The following is a 24,142-nucleotide window of genomic DNA, read 5'->3' as shown; positions in this document are numbered from 1 at the left end:
CACACATAAGATACAGCATAGCATGAATGACAGAAATAGGGGGGTGTCATTAGATATAATGCACTTACTGATGCTTTGTTAGAGAGTCAGAGCAAAACTTACACACTAAGCAAATTATCATGGTTTATACATGATAGTTTACTTAATAAATATAATCCTGCTTTATACTGTGCTTCAAAGTGAAACAGGAAAACAGCTGATCTGGTCTATGATGAAACCAATTAGCATTTTATGTTCTTAATTTTTATAATAATGTTTGCTCTTTACTTGAAGTTTAGCAGCTCCTCCTTTGATGAGACCACATATTATTTCTTCTACCCTTTCTGGATCTTTGATATGGACAGTTTTCTTCTGAAATTCTGGCATCTGAAAAAAGTAAAAAAATGGATATTAATTTTTACACATAAACATTTATCAAGATAAGTAAAAATAAGTAAAAATGCTATCATAGTAAAGAATGTAAAAACTAAAGTACTTTCAAATAGGAAAAGTAGAGGACATATTGGTTCAACATTGGCATAAATTATACAGTCAACCTATCTTTTACAGAACAGATGGAGTAGTTATAAATATATTAAAATTTCTGAAGATGTCAAAAATAATGTTGGTACTGATATTACCAAAATGGTATGCAGCTATATTAATAATACAATTTCACATGGCAATTTTAAATATAAAAATATTTACAAACATAAGATTACTATTGATATTTGGATTTAATTCTGATTTATTATAAGTATGAGTACAAGTCCGAATATTCACATCTTCCTGGATTTCATTCTTAGTTCTCTATATACCATAAATATACCATTTATTTATAGTACACGCAATAAATACTATATTATACTATATACCTAACAAATAATATGAGAGAAAATCAGTAAGTCAAAAACAAAGAATTCAAAATCCTATGTTTCAAGCATGTCTTCCAAGAAAAGTCTTTTCCAATGCACATCTCTATTATTTGCTTCAAATAGGAGTGGCAAACAATTAGATCATCAAGTCATATTATTGCCGAATAAGAACATACATAATGCTATAATGGCATGATAGGAATATCCTTTGAGGAAGAATGACATAGTTCTTGCTTATCCAACAATTAATTGGCTTATTAAATTTGTAGTCCTAGACATGTGCATAGCTATGACTAAGTTTAGAAATGTCTATCGACATACGTATAGCTAGCTGTAGTCATTCCTGCTTTGCTGCATTTGGAAAAATAGGTATGTAGTTCCATAGGGTCAGCTCTGTATTACTTGAAAAGTCTCTTTAGAAGATTTAAGAACTTTAAAATTATGTAAAAGTAATAGAAATTTATTCAGATTATGGATACATTTTAAAAGCTCTACATTAAATCTATATGATGGCTTATATTTGGACCTGTTATGATTTAACATCCTATAAAAATATTCATAAAATACAATATTAGTGTTATTCCTGAATATTCATGCAGGCTTACTCTGGCATTTTATTTTTATTATTGCTTTTCAAAATAATGGATAAAAAGCACACATTTGTTGTTTAGAGCCACAATTATGAAGTAATTAAGTAGCATTTATATAAAACAGTGTAGCGTAAAAACAAATTGGAATGAGATTGGAGAAACATGAGCATTGGCAGAACCCAATGAAAGCTTTAGCACAGAAAATGCATAACCTTTCAGTGGTGTCTTTCTAAAATTAACACAGCATACAGTTTTAAGAAAGATAAATAAGGTTTACGATACTAATTTTTTGAACTCTCATAATAGATAAACATCCAAATGCTTAAGTATTTTCAAAATTCTCTGTCCTTAAATAATTTCCCCTCTAGCATAAATACATGGAAAAGAACTTATTTTAACTTATTCTCATGAAAGTAATCTATAAAACTTTGTCTCCCTATATTGATTTAATAGATTTACAGTTTTATCAGTAGACTACATTATCATAAAATATATGTTTTTAAAACATTATTTGTCTTAATGGAATAGTACAATAGTACGTTATTAGGTAAAGTATTTTTCTGGAAAGGCTCAAATGTCCTATACTGTATTTCTAAATGGTAAGGTGAATTTATCTTTTCTGTTCAGTAAATTGCTTATAACAATTATTTCAATATATTGGTTTTTCCTACTTTTCTGATTACTGAATCATTGACTTTAGTGGTTAATATTTCTGTTTGATTTGGAGATGTAATCCATATACAGTCCATTAAATCACTGCATTCCCCTATCTTCACCTCATTTTTCTACCAATAATCCAAACTGATAGGAAAGTACATAGAAGTGGTAAGTTTGAAACAGGTGTGTGATCCTACTATTTGTTGTTATTGTTAGTTGCGAAGTCGTGTCTGACCCATTGCGACCCCATGGACAACATTCCTCCAGGCCTTCCTGTCTTCTACCATCTTCTGGAATCCATTTAAGTTCATGTCTACTGTTTCAGTGACTCCATCCAGCCACCTCATTCTCTGTCGTTCCCTTCTTCTATTGCCCTCAATCTTTCCCAACATTAGGCTCTTCTCCAGTGAGTCCTTCCTTCTCATTAGGTGGCCAAAGTTTTTGAGTTTCAACTTCAGGATCTGGCCTTCTAAAGAGCAGTCAGGATTGATCTCCTCTAGGACTGACCGGTTTGATTGCCTTGCAGTCCAAAGGACTCGCAGGAGTCTTCTCCAGCACCATAGTTCAAAGGCTTCAATTCTTTGGCACTCTGCCTTTCTTATGGTTCAACCTTCAAAGCCATACACTGCAAATGGGAAAACTATGGCCTTGACTACACGCACTTTTATTGGCAGGGTGATGTCTCTGTTTTTTAGTATGCTATGTTTTTTAGCTATGCTTGCCATAGCTTTCCTCCCCAGGAGCAAGAGTCTTTTAATTTCTTGGCTGTAGTCCCCATCTGTAGTGATCTTGGAGGCCAGGAAAATAAAATCTCTACCTCCATTTCTTCCCCATCTATTTGCCAGGAATTGAGAGGGTCGGATGCCATGAACTTGATTTTCTTAATGTTGAGTTTCAAGATCCTAGTATTTCTAACTCTTAAATATAATCTAGTTGTTAATATAGCAATAATTATCAAACACTAAAATGGAGCAGAGAATATCATTTGTTGAAGGGACAAGGTTTTACTTTATCCCCCAAATTCCTAGAATCTTAATTTCTAGATTTTGCTAACAGAAACATACAGAATTTATTCTATCATTACAACTTCCTGAATTACTTTATTAATTGCTACAAGGGTGATAGAATTAGATAAGTGAAAAGGTAAAATTTTAAAATAATAGGTTTTCTAAGTAACTTAGAAAATACCATGCATTTATATAAGGAAACTATGTTTTTAGATAGTAAAACCATATGTTCACATGAAAAAGTAGGTTAGTTCATTATGTTTTTGCTAAGATTGTTAACAAATTATTGAGGAGGAGCAGATTAGGAAAAGAGTATGGAATAAATGACTTTTTTAATACTTCTAGAACTGCTGGAACTACTTCTACTTCTAGAACTGCTTTATTTGATTTTACCACACCTTTCCCACTCTGCACTCTCAATACTCAAATAGATATCAGCTTGTAGTAGCTGCCATACAGACATTTTTCAATGGCTTAAAAATAAAATGTTACAAAGGTAAATGGTTCTTAATAAATTTCTTGCCCTAGTACGCTGTTTAAATTTCAGTTATTCCAGACCTGGGATAAAATATTGGAAACCATGGTAATGATCACACAGAAATTTACTTTACTTTCTAAACGTATTTAACTTTCAGATTATATTTCTATCTTTAAGAAAATATGATCAGAACTAAAATCTCAGATCTACTCAGCTTTCAAATTGATCAAATACAAGTTTTATGTTTATCTCATTTAAGAATCTCTTTCTAGCTACAAAACCACTACGAAATATCTATAATAGGGATGTCAAACTGCCAGCCCATGGGCCGGATGCATCATGCCAAAACCACGCCTACCCAATTGCCAGCAATGGAAAAAAAGTCGCGATACATCGCAACACATCACGTGATGTTGCGAATTTGACACCCCTGATCTATAATTTTAACATACCGGTAGTTCTATTTTTACACCAAACCATAGATTGGTAAAGAAAAAAAAAGTAATGTAACCATCCAGTTAGCTTTCATAAGGCTTGATGATAAACTTGCAAATTTATGTTCTAGATTATGTTCAGAATTGTTTTTTAATTTTTTTATATTTGTTAACAAATGAAATTATTTTGGGGAGAAGAATGCAGTTCCAAGATCTTAAAATAGAATAAATATTAATTTGCCAATCACACACATATAAGATATATTTCATTTTTTAAAACCGCTGTTATGATGCAATGGATAGAAATATAGTTAAGATTCATTTGTAAAGTCCATGAGAGCAAACTAATCTAAACAAAATTGGATGGATTTTATACTGTAGATATTATTGAATAAAAGGATTCATTTATACTAAAGAGAAAGATGTTTGCTAAATGTTTTGAATTTTTCTAAAGAAAATTCTCACATTTAAAATAATAGTTTAGAATATTATCTGATGAAACTAAACCCTCTAGATCTGCAACTCTGAACTTTGCATCTGCCATGCACACAACAATATGCCGAAGTCTAGTAATTTTAGGATAAGAAGCTTGTCAGAATTTTTCTTCATTTTTTTTTAAGTAGGTACCTGTGCGTTGACCTTAAGGCACCTTTGCTTCTTCGGTTCTTGATCTTTTCCTACTGCAACTGCACAGATGATAAGCAGACTCCAGAGATGCAGGGCTTGCATACAGGCTGCCAACAAAAATCAAGCGAATGGCTTAGGAAATGGTCTGCTATATTATCCAATCTTCAGATTAATCTGTATAAACATGGTATATAGGTTTATCTGAATAGCTCCAATTATATGAGTTTATAAATATTCCAATAGTTCACCCTTTTTCAAACACTACCAGAACAGTCTTATGTATGTTTACTCAGAAACAAATATATACTTCTCTTAATAGAGTTTATTTCCAGGAAATTTATACTGAAGCACAAAGTTAGCTTGCAACCCTACAGTGCTTATTCTTTCTAGGATATAAACCCTACTTAACACAATATGGATTGTTTCTTTGTTAAGAAACACGTAACTCTCCTGCATAGTATTCAGAATTTAAGACAAGCTATCAAATAAAGATAAAAAACAGCACAAAACTAATTCATTAGTATTAACTTGAAAACAATACCTCTGTTTACAATTCACCTCTTGGCTTGTGAAAAGCACAGCTGCAGCAATGAAAAGAATTTTTCAGCTCAGTAAATACTAATATAGCAGCACAAGGTGCAGCTGAGGGCGTTTCCAAAAGCAGCTTGACTAATCCCTGGGCAAAAATAAAAAAAAATCCCAAGTCTTGTGACGTGTATCAGGAAGGCAGGGCTCAACAATCTAGCCTGTTAGATTGACAGATGACCTACTGGGATACCGACAACAGAAGCTCAGAACCAAAAACAGTCTCATAGACAAATAGGGCAGGAAAGTGGGGGAGGAGATTGTTATAACACAAGCAATCTGAAATCTGAAAGACAGAAACCTGAAAGGTAGTTACAAAACAAAAGTAATTTTTGAAGAAAAAGAATGGGCAATAGATGGGAAGATTTTGGATTATACATTTTTTATTATATTCTACAGATCACAAGTCTATAAAAATGCATAAAACAGTGGTGGAGAGAACTAATAAAATGTAAATAGCAGAACTACCATGTCAGAAAGCAGAATTAAAATTTAAAATTATCTGACATATTTGTATTTAAGATGCTTATGAATGTTCAAGAAAAACTAAAGATGCAGCAAAAGAAGCACCTTGGCTGATCTTGAAATAGTTCAACTACATTTGTTAAGTGCTTTGAAAAGTGAATCAATGTCAGACCAAATCTATGTCAACTACTGGCCATGATAGCATGAATAGGCACCACAAGATTTCCCTGTGAGGTGGAATTTAGAACTGTAAATAGTGGAAAGACAGACACCTTATGAGCATTTCATAATGAAAAAAGTCCCTTCAAAGCTACAGGTTGAACAGAGAGGAACAGTTTTTTAAAGACTGAGATTGTGATGAATTCCATCTGAGAGCAAAGATGTTTAACAAGTGATAACTACACTACAAAATTAGTAAGCACCAGATGGATTTGAATTAGATAGTTTCCTCCTCAAAGAATAATAAAATGATGATGGGAAAGAAAAGGGGACAACCTAGTTTTGTTTTGAAGCTATTTTTTGATAAAAACTTGGCTTAAATGAGGCTGCCAGCAAAGACTTTTACGTCAAAGGAAAAAATGAAGGCTTTTCTTTCTTGTCAATGTTTTCTTACTTGAGATACACTAGAATTAACTGTATTTTAGTATTGTTTATAAAATAAATTGGGATAACTGATGAGTTCATCAAATCAAGTATGTGCTAGGAGTTTAGGCTTTTAACAGATTCAGGATTATCTTTTGGCTTCTATACTGGTAATCCTTAATGGTTCATTTAGTGATCATTCAAAGTTACAACGGACCTGAAAAAAGTGACTTATGACCGTTTTTCATACTTACGACCATGTCACCATAGTCACATGACCAAAATTTAGATGCTTGGCAATTAGTTCATAATTCTGATGGTTGCAGTGTCCTAGGGTCATGTGATCACTTTTTGTAACCTTTTGACAAGCAAAATCAGTGGCGAGTCAGATTCACTTAATAACCATGTTACTAACAACTGTAGTGATTGACTTAAATTTACAACAATGATTGTAAATTGGGGCAAAAATCATTTAACAAATGTGTCACTTGGGAACAGAAATTTTGGGTTCAGTTGTGGTCATAGATTGAGGACTACTTGTACTCCAGACTATATGTCAATGCCTTGCCCTGAATTCGTTAGAAAGCTATTGGTCCAACAACAAACCTGGAGGATTTCAAAAAAAGAACTCTAGGCAAGTCTAAACCTGACCAATCTGCAATTATATCTAATGAGATATGCAATAAATCAATGTCAATACTTCCTTATGTAAAGAAATACTAACTTGGTCTATGAAAAAACTCATCAGTTTTAAAAATAGAAGTTTAATAAGAGAATGATGTCACACTAGAATATAACATTTGGGGAAGTTAAGAATTTAGAATCTCAACAAAATTTGACTAGACCAGGGCTTTTCAACCTTTTCACCCATTATACCACTTTTAGGATATGGCAACATTCGAGTACCACCAGTTGCCTAGCAAGGTGTCATAAATTTGATGACCAAAAAAAAAAAAAAAAGGAAAAAAGCGATGAAGTACAGGTAGTCCTCGACTTACAACAGCTTGCTTAGTGACTGTTCAAAGTTACAATGGCACTGAAAAAGTGCCCCACAAGCCACAGCTGAGCAAGACGCCTGCCTGCCCGCCCAATGGCGCTCTTCCTCCTGTCTGAGGTTTTCATTGTTGTGAGGATTTCTGTTGAGGATTGGCAGTGGGGGTGGGGTGGGTGTTCGTTTTTTATTCCCCCCCCCCGCTGGGTGGTTGCAGCAGGTTTTGGTCACTTCACATGACCCTGGGACACTGTGACCATCATAAATATGAATCAGTTGCCAAGCATCTGAATGTAAATCACAAGACCCTGGAGTTGCTGCAACATTCCAGCTGATCAGCGCTTGTTCTGGGCTTAGCAGAAGTGCCAGGATCAGTGCCAAGCTCCAGCTGGAGCCTGGCGCTGATCCTGGTGCTTCCACTGAGCCCTGAGAGCCCCAAAGAAGGGCTGATGCTGGCGCTTCCGCTGAGGACTAACAGCCCTGCAGATCCAGCTGTCTCTCTCTCAGGCTTGTGCGGTGCTGCCACCAGTTCAGCTCATTCACCTCTCCCGCTACCACTTTTCTAGGATGGTCACGTACCACCTGCCAGGTGCCAATGTACCACAGGTGGTACCCGTGCCACTGGTTGAAAAGCCCTGGACTAGACAAATATAATTAATGGAGTAAATGGAGCAAATGGGTTTGATAAAAAGAACTGTTACTACCAACATCTACTTCAGGCAAACCAAACACAAGAGAATCAACAAAATCAAAATTAAATGGATAATAGGAAACAGAAAACTGGGCAATTTACAGAGATTGTAAAGCACACTATGAATTATTAATATCAAATATATGGCTTAAACATGAAAAAATTAAAGATAATAGGAGTACTGATCCATAGTTCAAAAACACCTTACATCTTTTTTTGGTCCTTCTTGGTAAGTAGCTTTTACATTGATATTTTCCCCAGGGGAACAATCAACTACTCTGTCACTTGAAATATTCTTATCCTCTATTATCTTTTTTATATTTGTCACTATCTGCCTCTTCTTTATTTTTCTAAAACATGTGCCTTTATCTATTCCTGAGCTCAAGAAAAGTTATCTTCCATCTTCACCTCTTGATAACCTATAAATTTACTGAATTTGCAGGTTTTTTAATAGCTAAGACATTAATTCACTTTCCATTTTTTATTTTAACCATGAGCTCTTTTCTCTCTCTGTTTAGCTAACAAAATGAAGTCTCATATTTCAAACTGTTACTCTTTTGACTTCCATTTTTGATTCCAAGTTATTTCTTTCAGTCTTTCAATTCTTATGTTTATCTATTGGGATTTCCTTAGAACAGTTAGAAGTTATTAAGTGAGAAACAAACTAGGAACTATTTGCCCCATCAGTCAAATGGAAATGAAGCGACTTACTGACACTTACATTATAGTTTTTTTTCCTGCATTCATTAAATCCGTATAATGATTGATCTAAACCAGGGGTCCCCAACCCCCAGTCTGTGGACCAGTACTGGGATGCAGCATCCCAGCAACTGGTCCACACAAAGAAAGCCCCATCCACGGGATAAAGGCAGCACACAAAACTACGCACCCTCTGGTCCATGGAAAAACCTTTCTCCATGGAAACCGCCCTTGGGGCCCAAAAGGTTGGGGACCTCTGTTCTAAACCAAGCTAATGGTTTACTAAACTCTTGCCATATGTGTATGAGATAGGAGACCTTGGCTCTGTGCACAGCTATTCTAATAAACTAATAAACCAAAAATATGGGCTGTAGTTTGTTTTAAAAGAACAAAAGATACTCATGCTCAGATTCAGTATTAACTTCTTTGAGAAAGAATTCTTGTTTAGATTTTTTTCTGAACAGTAATATTGTTTTAGTTCAACTATGGTGGCTTAAATATAACAATATATACCAGAAAAAAATGTTATTTAAAACAGCCATAGTTGAAATATGAGATGTGCAGCAAGTAAATAGTAAATGATGATGATGATGATGATGATCATCATCATCTAATGTAGTCCAGCAGCATCTAGTGGAAAACAATTTTTTTCCATCTGAGCAGAAAGGAAACTGCTTCTATAGCAGAGGAACAAATGATCAACTCCTAACGGAACTGAATGTAGCATGGATTACAAAAAGGCATTCGACTCTCTGTCACATGACTAGATAATCAAGTGCCTAGAAATAACAGGAGTCAGTAGAAACATCAGAAGCTTTGTGCAAAGACTGATGGAACAATGGAAGACACAGCTGCACGTCAATTGTGAGACACTGGGAGAGGTAAATATCAAGAGAGGAATATTTCAAAGAGATACACTATCACCACTACTATTTGTCATTGCACTATTTTGACTGTCAACAATACTGAATAACCCAGGCCATGGCTATCAAAAATCAAAAACATCTGCCAGGCTATCCCACCTCCTTTATATTGACGATATGAAGCTGTATGGAAAAATGCCATGCTCAACACTGTCCGTAAATATAACCAAGATAGTGCAGGGGACTTTGGATTGAACAAATGTGCCACACTCACTATCAAACAAGGAAAAATAGTGAAAACTGAAGGAATTAAGATGCCCCACAAAAATAACATTAAGAGTCTCAATAAAGATGATTACTATAAATTTATTTATACCTGGGTATACTTCAAGCTGACAGCATCAAGCATACTGAAGCCAACAAAAAGATTAGAGGTGAATACATCAAAAGAGTGAAGAAGATCTTAAGGTCCAAACTCAATGGAGGAAATACCGTTAAGTCAATTAACACCTGGGCAATTCCAGTCATTAGATACACAGCTGAAATAGTGGACTGGACTCAAGCAGAACAAAAAGCAATGGATAGGAAGACCAAAAAAATAATGATAATGAATAATGGCTCTTCATTCTTGCAGCAGCATTGACAAGACACTATCTACGAAGACAAACATGTGGGCATGGAAAGTTGCAAGTACATCTGATGGTTGAAGAAGAAAAACTGGCTTTGGAAGAATATCTGAAGGAAAATGAAGAAGATGCACTGAACTTAGAATGCCAGGAAGGCTTACTGACTACTAGAGAGACCAAAGTGGCCTACAAGAAAGACCAAATGAAGAACAGAATAGAGGCATGGGAAGACAAAGCACTACATGGCCAGTACATTAAAAAAAATAGCAGGGAAAGCAGGTAACCACAAAACCTGGCAATGCTAAGAGCACAAAAGTTGAAGAAAGAGACCAAAGGTCTAATTCTGGTTGTATGGAAGTCAGCAACAGCCCTGCTGCCTTTTTACTACATTAGAAATGCATTATTGCCTACCTAATGCACTAAAAAGTATTTTTGGCTAGAGGGTAGCTAAACATTTGTTTGGAAACTAAGGAATGGTTCCATCCTTCAGAGAGAATACGATCTAAATTCTTACGAAACGTATTTCAAGTACCACAATGTATTCCCAGTCTGATCTGGTGCCATGAGGTTGATTTAACCGAAACTGAAACATGTATTTGCACAGATATCTTTTCTAAATGATTAAAGTTACTCTTTCCCCCCATGGACGTAGCAGTTATAATTTTAAGTGAATGTTAGGGCAATATATTGCATGCAAAATTAAAGGGCTATGGGCCCTCATATAATACAATCATGAGGAGGGGCTACCCCATCAGTATGGCTTTCAGTATTATTACTATGCTGATAACATCCAATTATATGTCTCCTCCCTAGTCAAACAAGTGATTTGGTGATGGTGCTGACCAAGTGTCTGGAGGCTGTAAAAACATCTGGCTGGGAGGAACTACTTTGACTTAACTCTGACAAACAGAGTGACTATCAGTTTTTGGTCCCTTAGGACCAGATAATTCTCTTCTTTGATTCTGGATGGGGTGGCAGGTCCCCAGAATGAGGTGATGTGAAATTTAGGGGTCCACCTAAATTTCAAAGAGCAGGTGGCAACTGTGATTGGGGGACCGTTGCACAGATTCATCTGCTACTCCAGCTGCACCCCTTCCTGGACTGGTAGGGTTTGCTCACAGTTACTCATGCCTTTGTCACCTCCCATATGGATTATTGTAATATACTCTACAGGTCTTGAACACCACTTGCAAACTTCAGTTGGTCCAAAACATAGCAGCACAAACAATAATTGGAGCCCCTGGGTTATTCATATAACACCTCTGTTGAACAACCTGTACTGGCTTCCAATTTCTTTCCAGGAGCAATTAAAGGTGTTGGTCAACAGCTTTAAAGCCTTATACAGCATGAGGCCAGGCTATCTGCAGGTCTTCCTTTCCCTAAAGACATCCACCTATCCTACCAGGTCAGCTAGGGTGAGTTCACTCCTACTTCTAAGTATTGTTATCTGAGGGAGCTAGGAAGTGTGCTTTTTGCATGGCAGCCACTGCCCTATGGAATACTCCCCTCCCCTCGGAGGCCTTTACCCTTTAAGGCTTTAAAGACCTGGGTTTTTCCCCAAGCATTGGGAGATTAGATTATCACATATTCAAATTGTCAGGTGTCAGATTTTTGTTGTTTTTAATGTTGTAATTGGTTGTGTCTTTTATTTATTTATTTATTTTATTTATTTATTATATTTTTATACCGCCCTTCTCCCGAAGGACTCAGGGCGGTGTACAGGGCAATAAATATAAAAACAGAATACAAAAGTTAAAAAACGATTAAATATAATGCCCAAATTTAAAATTTAAAACAATAATTAAAAACATATTAAAACCCCAACGTCTTAAACATTATTTTTGATGTTTTTGATTGGAGATGCCCGAAGTTGGATGAAAATGAGTGGGTAAACAAACAAACAAATTAACAAACATTCAGAGGCAGCCCTTACAAAACAAGTCAAAGATTTGGAAGTCCTATCAGATTGGCTGCTATATCCAAAGATGATGTCTTAGAAAGGTGATCAGATGTCTAAACCAAATAACAGTTCCCAAATTCAGAAGAACCCTAACCCTAGCAAGATTTAATGCTTTCCCAACAGCTGTTCTAAAGGGGGAATTACTGGATATTCTATTTCAGGGGTGTCAAACTGGCAGCCCGCAGGCTGGATGTGTCACATGCAGAGCATGCCCACCTGGCTCTGCAAAGGCAAAAAACATCGCGATACGTCACGATATGTCACTTGAGGTGGTCAAGTTTGACACCCATGTCCTATTTGAACCAGGACTTTTGCCTCTGTGATCAAATAGATCATGAAATGCTGGCCTATATTCTTTTACATTGCTCACAAAGATCCCAGTTGCAACCAAAAACACTTTATTTAATCAGATTTCCAGACTAGCCAGATCCATTTTAATTACAGTTGTGATTTTATTTGTGCTATTGTGATTTACAATGTTTTAATATTTATAAATTAGGTCACATCTTGATTACATCCAGTTTTGCTACAGTTTCTATTTACTCACATGCTTTTTGTTTTGTTTTCAGTTGGCACACAATTGTAATATCTAGCTATCTGTCAATAAATTACATCTTAGTTGCAAGTATTTTCTGAATACCTATATTTCTGCTTTCTGTTGCCCCATATTGCTGTAATTATACACAAATGGGATGAATTATTTCTAGTAGCATTGCTTTATTCAAAGAGAAATACATTTCATATACAAGGAGAAAGAGTTCTTTATAAAGCAACCCTTTTCAGCTTTTGATGTGTAAATAAAAATGCCTACCAAATAACATAATTATAAATTACTTTCTCTAATTCCAGGTCATTTTTATTTTAAAATTTTATGCAAATTATGCAGTCCTTACATACGGTATCCTTAAAATCTCCTTTATTATCAAATTATCAAGTAATAAGTTTCCTTTAGAGAAAAGAAATAGTTCAAAAATGAAATAATTATAATAATATTTTACAATTTCTGTTTTATATATATATATTAGCTGAGGGAGCCAACGTTGTCCGACAATACTTCTGCGTTCATGTGGCCATCATGATGATATGCTGAGGTGTACAAAATGCTGTTACCTTTCTACCAGTGTGGTACCTATTTATTTACTCGCATTTCCATGCTTTTGAACTACTAGGCAGGCAGGAGTTAGGGCAAGTAATGGGAACTCACTCCATCACACAGTGTTCAGGTCCTGAACCTGAACTAAACTCAGTGTCTTTAACCACTGAGCCATCACACCCACCTCTCATATTGTTAGATAACCTTGCCAAATCTATTATCACTCAATCAACCACCCCCATTTTATGCACTGTTCCCCCACTGGGTAGGGGGTCAGCAACCTGAAACAGTGAAAGAGCCACGAGGAAACGGTTCCCTCACAAAAGAAAAAACTGAGAGCCACAAAGAAGGGCGTGCATGCACGTGCATGCACAAAACAAGAGGCTTGACAGAACAGTGGAGCCTAAGGGGAGACATGCAGCCACCCTGCCCCCTCCGCTCTCATTCACTCGCCTTTGCTTGGAAAAGCTTCTCTCTCGCTCTCATTCACTCATGTTTTGTTTCCAAAAGCTTCTCTCTTGCTCTCATTCCCTCACTTTTGCTCTAAAAAGCCTCTTTCACACTCTCATTCACTCACACTGCTCAAAAAACGTTTCTCTCTCACTCTCATTCACTCACCAACTCAAAAGGCCAGCCGCGGAACCTCCATTGACTTCCATGGGGACGCTTGACAATTAAAACCACTCCCACTACTGCTGCTAACTTTTTCACTTACCAGTTTCCCTTCCGTTAGAAAACCCGCCAAGGCCTTATCTTCTTTAGTTAGAGAGATGGCCTTGAAGGTGCAATCCTACTCATTCCCCCTCCCAACCTTAAACTAAAATTTTTAAAGCAGTACACAAGTTTAACATATGAAATGGCTACTTCTTCATCTCTTGTCAAGCAATAACATTCTATGTTAGCAGCGTTGACAGTATAGCTGTTTCTGATGCCTCGGGGGCCATCAGGGCATTGGTGTTTGCACATGGCTGGGGAGGGTGCCGGGGGGGGGGTTGAATGGTGCTGGTGGTAGTGGGCAGCCGATCTACAACAGTGAGGGTGAAAATGGGAAGCTGCCATGGGCAGGCAGCAGTGTACAGGGGCTTCCCATTTTGACCTCTCCCCACTGCCATTGTCTCTGTGCCTGGCTCCAGCCAAATGGGCAGTTTGGCTGCCCCCCCACTGTGACCCAACACCATTCAAGCCTCCAGGAACACCTCTTCTGCCCCCTCCAGGCATCAGAAACAGCTGTGTTCAAGCAAACTTTGCCTGCAACCCTCCCCCAGGCATCCTCCCTAGCTATGCACAAGCACCAATGCCCTGCCGCCACCCCCCCAGGCATCAGAAAAAGCTGCATGCAAGAGCCATTGCCTGCCGCCTCTCACAGGCACCTCCCAGCTGTCTGCCCACCACCTCTCAAGCAGCCTTTGCTTGCCATCCTCCAGCCCCCACAGATCGTTCTCTCTGCCTGTCAACAATCACAGCCCTCCCCATGAAGCTTCTTGTCTGAAGGAGCAAAATACCTGGGACAAAGGGTGCCCAGCAGAATGGGCTCGGCAAAAGAGCAAGGGGTGGAGGGCCAGGGGCCCATTGGCCAGGGAGAATGGCCAGAGGAGGGCCAGCAGAGGAGGAAAGCTGGCTATAAATGGGCTGAGGCAGATGACCAGAAGTGAAGTGGGCATGGCCAATGGTGGGAGCCTAAAAGTCCTACACCCACCATCTGACTATGACCATGGGGATAATCTTATATCCCCCACCAGGTCATGTTGCCAGTGTTCTGATTAAAAAATCAAATCTGGCGTAAAACCACTGTCCTGAGTTGGGCTGGTTATAATCTGAGATAGGCCCTGGCCACCATAGTGGCCATGAACTCCTGGCCTGCTTCCGAGGCTGCACCCAGGAATGGCAAAGATGCTTTTTCAAAAGACAATTGGACTTTCTTTGTTTTTGCTTGAAGACACTATTCTGGTGACTCTAAGGGCACAGAAAAAACCTCTAAGTGGCCTCAGTGACCCTCAGAGAGAGTGTCAACAACTAGATTACTGCAAGGAATATAAATCCTTCCAATGTCCACCATTCATTCGGAACTGAAGAAGCTCTGAATGAAGCAAAATGCCTTCAAGCAAAAACAAAGAAAGTCCAGTTGCTTTTTGAAAAAGCGCCTTTTGGACACTTAGTTCAATTACGTTCCCACAATTATGCAATTTCAAAAATAGGTTTGTGCAGAATAATCCCAATTATATCCAGTTTGAGTGTGTTAGTGTTTTAAAATATAGTTTTGTTTTGTTTTAAACAATTTAAGCAGCGTTGACACAATTGCAATAAGATTTCTTACAAAATTACACTGACAATTAAGAAACATTCATTGCAACTTAAAATCAAAATAATATGTTTGGATGGGGAAAGCAAATATAAAACTCTAACAAACGTATTAAAGTAGTTCACAAGTTTTTCAAATCTTGGGAGCTCTACTCTTGGTACAACTGACTGCACATTTGCAAAAGTAATCAGAAAGAAATGACCTTTCTCACTTGTGACTCTAAGCAGAACTATTAGTCAGCACATTTATACTAACTATCAAGATTCTCTAGAAAGAATCAGTTTACAAAGAAACTAGGACAGACGATACCACTGATTCTTCCATAGCAGTGATATTTCTATTTTTCCAAGGTTGCTTGCTCTCTTTTATTTCTTTCAAACAAATAAATAGGTTTTATTTCCTGACAACATATTTGGAACAACAATGTTAAGCTACTAAATTAAATCCCATATCTTAAACTCACAGAAGACCAGCATAACACATAAGATTAAGACTTTGTTGAATAGTTATATTAATTCATGTAAAAATATAATCAGACTTTGTACTTACTTATGAAATGATCAAACAAATTTGATATATCAAGACTTCCCTTTTTCTACACTAAGAAAACAACACAATTGATTATGCTTCAAGGAGAGGCTAGATCATGATTTATTCCAGGCGTGCATCTACCGGGGAATTTCTGATCAGCTCTGTGAATGGTATCACATGGCTGTGACCCTGGACATCGAGTTGGCCCACTGCATGAAGCCCAGCGCCACTGAATCAAAACCATGATGAGGCCAGGAAAAGCATCTATTTGGGTGACGCCCATCAACCACTCCTGCAGCCCACCAGAACTCCCATCAAGTACTTTAGGTGTGCGTAGCGGGATCTCCAGGCTGCCGAATGCCTGGCTCCTGCCACCATCACCAAGCTGAAAAAGCCACCATGGAGAGGACAAGAGAGATTGAACTGAGTACGTCCAGACCAAACCGTTGAGCTTCCCCCTCCTACCTAGGGTGGGGGGAGAGAGTTCAAGCAGAGCACCTACAGCTGCCAGTGCCCTATGACAGCGACGATGATGGCAAGGATGAGCCGATGGTAGGTCAGCCCATCCCATCTTTCGCCATTGCTGCCAAACTTATACTGCCAAAGACTGGGGCACAGCTGGACTTAAATGTCTGAATAGACTTGGGTTGCACAAGGTGCCTGATCAGTCTCCCGACTGTACTAAAATCCACGCCAAGCTATTACCCATAACCATGAAATTCAAGCAGGCGGATCCTAGATGGGGGGTTCTCCTGCAAAACATTTAACTGAACCGATCCATTTGGAGATCGGACAACATTGGGAGATCATCCATTTTGTGGTTATCCCAAAAATAACTGAGACTGTGATTCTGGGATTAGCATGGCTTGACAAATGGCGCCCTACTATTTGTGGGAGAATGAGGTGGCTTGAGGCTAGCGACAGGACCCCTCCCGCCTTCCGAGACCAGCCAGATCAAGAGAATAGCAGATGCTGAGGGAGGGGAAGGAAATGATTGAGCTGCTAAGAGCCACCATGTATCGAACGCCAAGGGTCCAACTCATTCCAATGGAATACCGGGACCTAGCAAGGGCTTTCAGCAAAGAGGACTGTGACATATTTCCCCCTCATCAAACAAAAAGTGCTCTGAGGAAATAATTAATACAATTATTCCTCTACTGCAAAAAGCCTCTCAAGTAACCAGTAGGCATCAAATCCAGAGACGATCTGTTGAGCCTGATAGCTGCTTGACCCAGAAACTCAAAGTGGAACTGAAAGCAGACCGCTGGTTCAGTGACAACAGGCAGCTGTTATCTAAATGGACTAGCCTGGAAGGGGTCTAAGCTGTACCTTCCAAGCACTCTAAGAATCCAAGTCCTCCAGCAGAAACATGATGCTAAACAAGCTGGCCACTTTGGGTTCTCAAAAACCCTATATTTAGTGAGGTGGCCAGGAATGAAGAAGGACAGTGAAAGTTATGTGAAAAGCTGTGCAACTTGTGCTGCCATGAAAAAAATGGCCAGGTAAACCACCTGGACTATTGCAGCAAATGGCAGACCCTTCCCAACCCTGGGAAGAAATAGCAATGGATTTTATTGTGGAACTGCCCGAAAGCAATAGAAATACTATAATTTGGACTGTCATTGACCTTTTTTTGAAGCAGGATCACTTCATCACTTCTCTGGGACTCCCCTCTGCCCAGAAACTCAGCAAGCTATTTTTGAGGCATATTTACTGACCACATGGAGTGCAAAAAGGATTATATCAGATAGGCGAGTTCAATTCACTGCCAAGTTCTGTAGCGAGTTTGTGAAACTAGGGGCTTTCCTCTTCTTTTCATCCGAGCACGAATGGATCAGCTGAACATACAAATACAATGGTGGAACAGTACCTTAGATGCTATGTCAACTATCAACAGACTAATTGGGCAGACCTCCTGCCTTTTGCTGAAGTAGCCTACAATAATACCGCTCATAGTAGCACCAGACTCACCCCGTTTAAAATAGCAACCGGCAGGGAATTTGTTCCTGTGCTTGAGTACCCACAGGAACCCCCTCCTCACAAACTTTAAATCAGTGGGTGACATCCCTACAGAGTACTTGGCTAAATGTTAAGTGAGCCCTAACCCAAACTGCTAAAGTATACAAGGAGCAAGCCGACATGCAGCGCTCTCCCCAGAGACCGTTTTATGAAGCAGAGAAAAACTACCTATCTACTAAGTATCTGAGATTGAAGTTACCCAGTAAGAAATTGGGACCTAAGTTCCTTGGTCCTTTCCCCATTATCAAAATTATTAATCATGTCACAAGCTCCCACGACGGTTAGGAAAAATTCACCCCGTCTTCCATTGCAGTTTGTTAAAGCCAGTCTCAGAGTCCACATTAAGACTGATTCCGAAAAAAACACTGGGCCCATTATGGTGGAGGGTGAGACTCATTATGAAATAAAATGCATTCTTGATTCTAGATTATATAAAGGGAAATTGCAATACTTGGTGCAATGGAAAGGGTATCCCTTATCGGAAGCTACTTGGGTGCAGAGTGGGGATGTAAAGGCAGAGAGATTAATACAGAAATTCTATGTTAAGCATCCTCAAAAGCCTAGGGGGGATTCCTAACTTGTGCTTCTACTTCTTTTGCAGGACTTTCTCCTTAGGGGGGATCTGACTGTCAACTCTACAACGAACCTGGCTGCAGCCATTATTGTCAATCTAGATTGCCACAAGAAAGGGGAAGAAGGTATTGCTGGTAGTCTAAACAAGAGCAAATCTTGTGAGAACCAGGGTCATTCCCATACTGAAGAGGAGAAGGAGGATTATTTAGTCAGAAAGCCTACCAAGTTGTTCTATTGGATAGCATGAGTAGAGGGGTGGGAACTGTTAACATTGTATTACTTTAATTCTTGGGGGGAAAGTTTAGATCAGGTTTCACTTTTGTTCATGATGATATTATGTATCCAATAAACATGTTCTTTGAGGAACTTTCCTGCCTCGGAGTTCTGATTTATTTGGTCTCATTGATAGGAACCATGACAGAGATGTTGTCTATTACTGAATATTTATTGGCTTTGTTCCTGGTTTTCACTTTATATTTTTTTATGTTTTATTAATATTAAGTAGGTAATATTACAGTCTTTGACCAGCATATTGTTGATGCTAGTTCTATACTATTTTTAATGTGTTATTAAAGTCCAGAATCACATCTGCAAGATGGGCAGAAATATATATTGCTTTAATAAAAAATAGAAGCATTGAAGTATTTCAACTATCCCAAATATAATCCATTATCGTGACTTTGCTTTCAACCACACACTATTATCCTAAACATGCTTATGGGCAAGGTAATTCAGAAGGCAGCATATACATTCATAAACATGGAACAGTATTATAGAGTCTGACACTAATCATCTTCTGATCATGAAGGAAGCATATAATATTTGTGCTAATTCAACTATTCTAGCTATATGTTACCACAGTGTGATTGGTAACACAAACAATGGTTTTGATAGTGAAAAACCTGAAATAAAACACATATTGAAAAATATTAACATTGGAGAAATATATAGCCAATGTCTATATATTCTAAATTTTCCAGAAATTTGCCTAATCCAATTTTTTAAACAATTCCAATTAATAGTGTTAATCAGCACTTTGTAAATCTTATTGTAGCGGAGCTGGGGTGAGAACGGGGTTGGCTGAAGGTTTTGCAGGAGCCCTGCTGATCTGGCAGGGAAATGAGGAGCTCCGGCAGCTGTTGCTGCGCTGGCGGCGGGTCGTGGCTTGGAGAAGGGAAGAAAAAGGAGGTGAAGTCTTTTACTGTTTTTTTTCATTGTGGGCAAACCAGACGGAGAGAAGGGGGGAAGGGGAGGAGAGAGTGAGTGAGTGAGGGGGGAGGTGAAATCTTTTACGGTTTTTGTTTTTGTTACAGGCAAGCTGGATGGAGAGAGGGAGAAAGAGAGAGGGAGAGAGAGGGGGGGAGGTGAAGCCTTTTACTATTTTTTTTGTTGTGGACAGGCCGGATGAAGGGAAATACAGAGGTAGGTCAGAGAAGTTTTACTTTTTTCACTTTGCTGGAGCAGGCTGAAGCAGGCAAATGGGGCAGAGGAGGATTACGTGGAGTGAGGGCAGAGAGAGACGAGGAGAGTGGGGAAGGAAGGTCCCTGCAAATTCCAGAGAGAGTGACCGCCTTCACACCATGCAAGCTGCTGTTACCAGGGGCTGACTACCATCGTCGTACACAAGCTGCTGTTACCAGGGACGGACTACCATCAGCTTATGTAGGCTGCAGTTACCAGGACTGATTACTATCGTCGTATACAAGTTGCTGTTACCAGGGAGTGACCACCACTGACCCCCTGTAAGTTGTGACTGCCTGAGATCGACTATCATTATTCCACGTGCTACCACTGAGAGAAATCAACCATCATCGCTTCGTGTGAGTAGCTGCTGGTCATGACTGAGCATCACCGCACTAGGTGCCTCTCTTAATCAGAGGTGCCAAAGTGAGAGACCACTTGGACTGGCAGCCAGATCAAGAGAAGGCTGAGGGGGGTAGACTTTAGTGGCCCCTATGGGGCTGGCGCTACATTATGATTCAATTTTATTGGATAAATCTACTTACTTTGTATGGATCAATGAATATTTTTATAGTTCTATCTCTGCATTATTTGTTTCTGCTAAACTAAAAAAAAATCCAGTGTAAATTCTCCTCACAAAACAATGTTTTAAGTCTTTTTTTCCTAAGCCATCATGAAACTTGCATCAAGGGGGTCAAAATCAGGTATTTATAACGCTTTCTAAGGGTAATCCTCTGTCTTAAAGGATTCTTGACTTAAATTGTTCGTATTAATAAGTTAGTTAGGATACATTTAGTTTACCAATGTTTGGTAAAATTCTTAGTATGCACAACACTAGAACTGATAGATGCTTGATCTGGTCCAATGGGACTTATTCTTAATATTAATATTAATATTCTTAATAATAGCATTTAACATAGTATTATTATGAATTACATGCAGTGATATTTTACATTATTTTGAACATGATAGCTATTAACAACTTCCCTGGGCTTTGATATGACTGCTAAAATGAAATATAGCAATATGATGTACAATAAATTATGGCTAAGCACTACCATGTTTTTACATATTCTATGACCACAGCTTTCTTACATAAAAAAGCATTTTTTCCCAGCAAAGACATTTGCGTATGGTGACCTTTATTCATTTATGCAATTTGGTAAAACATCCAGGTAATTCAAGCTTACGTTAGAAAATACAGAATTTGCAATATGGCTGGCATGCTTTTCTATGGACAGAGAAACAAGGTCTTTTCTCACACTTTCAAAAACATCGGATTAGGCAAGCGTTACTTAATACCTGGAAAAAAATTAGATCTCACAATTACACTAAAGTACCGGTCTGGCTATCCACCCTTGAAGCGATTGTTTACCCAAATCTATTTGATGTGGGTAACATAATTTCATACAAGGATATTATGAATGAGGAGGGGGAATTGAAACTTAGGAATAAACTAGAATCACAAGGTATAAAACTCGATTGGTGGGCCTACTTACAAATCCAATCGAGATTTAGGAAGGATAAAAAAGAATGGGGGATATATACCTCTGAAACAGCATTGGATAAAATATTATTGGGCCCAGACTCCAAACAGATAAAGAAATTATACAAATTGCTTTTGGAATATAAGCTGTTTGAAGAGCAAGTGAAGGATCCCATGTTGATTTGGGCTAACAATTTAGGACATAACATTGATTTAGGTACTTGGCAAAACAATTTGGGACAGAAATAAAAGGATAACACTGGCCTCATCTTATAAAGAAAATTTATTTAAAATGTTTTATCGATGGCATCTTCCCCCAGCCCGTCTAGCAAAAATGTATACAACAGCATCTCCCAAATGTTGGAAGTGCTCTGAAGAGATAGGCACATATTTCCATACGTGGTGGTCTTGCAGTAAAACACAAAAATTTTGGAAAATGATTTGGATTTGGCTGAAAGAAATACTAAAACAAGATATTGAGTTTAGTCCAGAACTTTTTTTGTTGGGAATTACGAAAGAGAAATATCCTAAAGATGTGCTATATTTGATGATCCATATTATCACAGCAGCTAGAATGTCATTTGCGCAAAAATGGAAAAAGAATGAGATCCCAGGAGAAAAAGAGGTTATTAGGAAAATTTGGGATTGCGTAGAAATGGACAAACTAACTTTGGAACTAAAGAATAAAGATCAATCAGATTATTATAGAATTTGGAACAAATTGTATCTTTGGAGGGATAAAAAGAAAGGTCTCTATTAGGTTTTATAGACTAGCTCATTGTTTTAAATATTGTGTTATTTCACTGATTTGTAATTTAAGTGTATTTAAGTGTATTTTTGATGTACATATATACATGTATATATATATATTTGAACATTGTAGACAAGAAGGCTTGTCAGCCCGCTGGTACTGTGTCCAATGTTTTTAAACAATAAACTTAATAAAAAATTAAAAAAAAATAATACAGAATTACAAACCAAACCAGCATTTTTTCTTACAGAAAAGTCACAACAAGTCTCCACTGAGTTTAAGCAATAATATTAGGAATTTCTGGATAACAGTCTTATCAACAGAACAATCAGAATAATTACTCTTTCTCATGATTTCATTTATTCAGATCTTCTAAGCAAAATAAAAAATAAAAAATAACCATAATGAAGATCAAACTGTTTTATTCTCCAAATCTAAAATTAATTTGGAAAATGTCTTTGAATCCTAAGGTAGCCAGACTATAATATTTAACCCAAATCTGTTTATTCAGCATTAAGCGCCACTATTTCGACTCATTGCCTATGCATATCTTCAATCTTTGTTTACAATTTTTATTTAAGCATATAAAAATATTTTCTCTTATTTTCCTTATTTAAGCATATCAAAATCTTTTTCTCAAGGAAAAAATAAACCATGAAAACATAGAGCTATTGAACCGAAAGAATGGAGAAAAATTTACAACCTTGGATTAGACCTAATGGTACATTAGAAGTGAAACTATCAGCATACTACTAAAACTCTCATGTCTGATACTTTGTAACCCTCAGTTGGATGAAAAAGTACATCACAGAGCAACAATTCTTGAGTAACATTTAGGCTAACTTATAGAATACATCCAAACTTTGGGACTCATGATTCCTATGAGATTAAAATTTTGCAAAGTTGTGGCTGCTTCAGTGCCATTATTCCTTCCAACTACTCTTTCCAGAACATGTAGGTTACATTGTAGAAGAAAAGATAGAAGCGGCATACTTTTTTTCTATCTCCCTTTCCTATCTCCTGCACAGGATGGATAGCACTGGTTGTTTTGAAACTGAGGCAAAAATTTAAAATATCTTAATAGCAATGACTGGTGAGGAAAAATGAGGGTGAAGTTTTGGCTCTCTTTGTTCTCCCTCCTCACAACACAGACAGGCCGTTCCATGGATCAGCCAAGGGGAGAGGATGAAGAGGCTTCACTGGGGACTCCTGAGCGTCATGAGAGGAAGGGAAAGGACGCAAGCCTGTATTATAAGTGGAAAGAAGAATGGCCCAATGGATCATGGGTTGTCTAGTGAAATCTAACAGCTTCATTGCTTTCAGAGAAATGATTATTATTTTTTATCCAAATACTGTTTATTTGAAATATTTAAGAACTGCTCATCTTTCTTACATTGAGTGGGATACATTTAAATATTAAAAGCATAATAAGGTATATAAAATTTAAAATTGGCAAGGGATATTAAGAATTAGTAGTACAGGTAATCCCCGAGTTATGAGCGTTCACTTAACGCTCATTCAAAGTTATGTGATGAGCCCAAGCGCTTACGAGCAACTCCCAAAATTACGAGTATTGCAGCACCACAGCAGTCGAGTGACCGCAGTGGCTCTACAACACTCACCCAGGTTATTCTCTCCCTCCCCACCCCCAGGCCTTCAGTACTCACCCTGCAAAGATGGAGAATCTTTGCTTTCTTGGCTGCTACAAGCCTTTGGTGTGTTTGCAGAGAATGGAGGCCTAAAATAACGCAAGATGACACGAGATCAGTGGAGCAAGATATCACACTACTGATCTCGCATGATCTCATGGTTCTTTAGGC

At 37.9% G+C, this 24,142-nt stretch overlaps 1 protein-coding gene across 6 annotated transcripts in view; it reads right to left on the bottom strand.

Moving 5' to 3' along the window:
- Window positions 1-24,142, bottom strand: part of NT5C3A (5'-nucleotidase, cytosolic IIIA) — a 39,860-nt gene that overhangs the window by 11,469 nt on the left and 4,249 nt on the right. For 3 of the 6 annotated variants that reach the window (XM_083376347.1, XM_083376350.1, XM_083376348.1), the window contains exons 2-3: window positions 4,648-4,754; window positions 268-366 (exon numbers count right to left, since the gene is read on the bottom strand). In XM_083376347.1, coding sequence (XP_083232473.1) covers window positions 268-366; window positions 4,648-4,749 — 201 coding nt within the window. In that variant the 5' untranslated portion in view covers window positions 4,750-4,754. Of the gene's footprint in view, window positions 1-267; window positions 367-4,647; window positions 4,755-5,188; window positions 5,318-24,142 lie in introns of those variants that run through there. The other 3 variants (XM_083376349.1, XM_083376345.1, XM_083376346.1) reach the window with 2 other exon arrangements.

Source organism: Vipera ursinii (assembly GCF_947247035.1).
Source record: "Vipera ursinii genome assembly, chromosome: Z".
Taxonomy (NCBI): Eukaryota; Metazoa; Chordata; class Lepidosauria; order Squamata; family Viperidae; genus Vipera; species Vipera ursinii.
The sequence above is the reverse complement of the archived record's forward strand: the minus strand, read 5'-3'. Positions and strand labels throughout refer to the sequence as shown.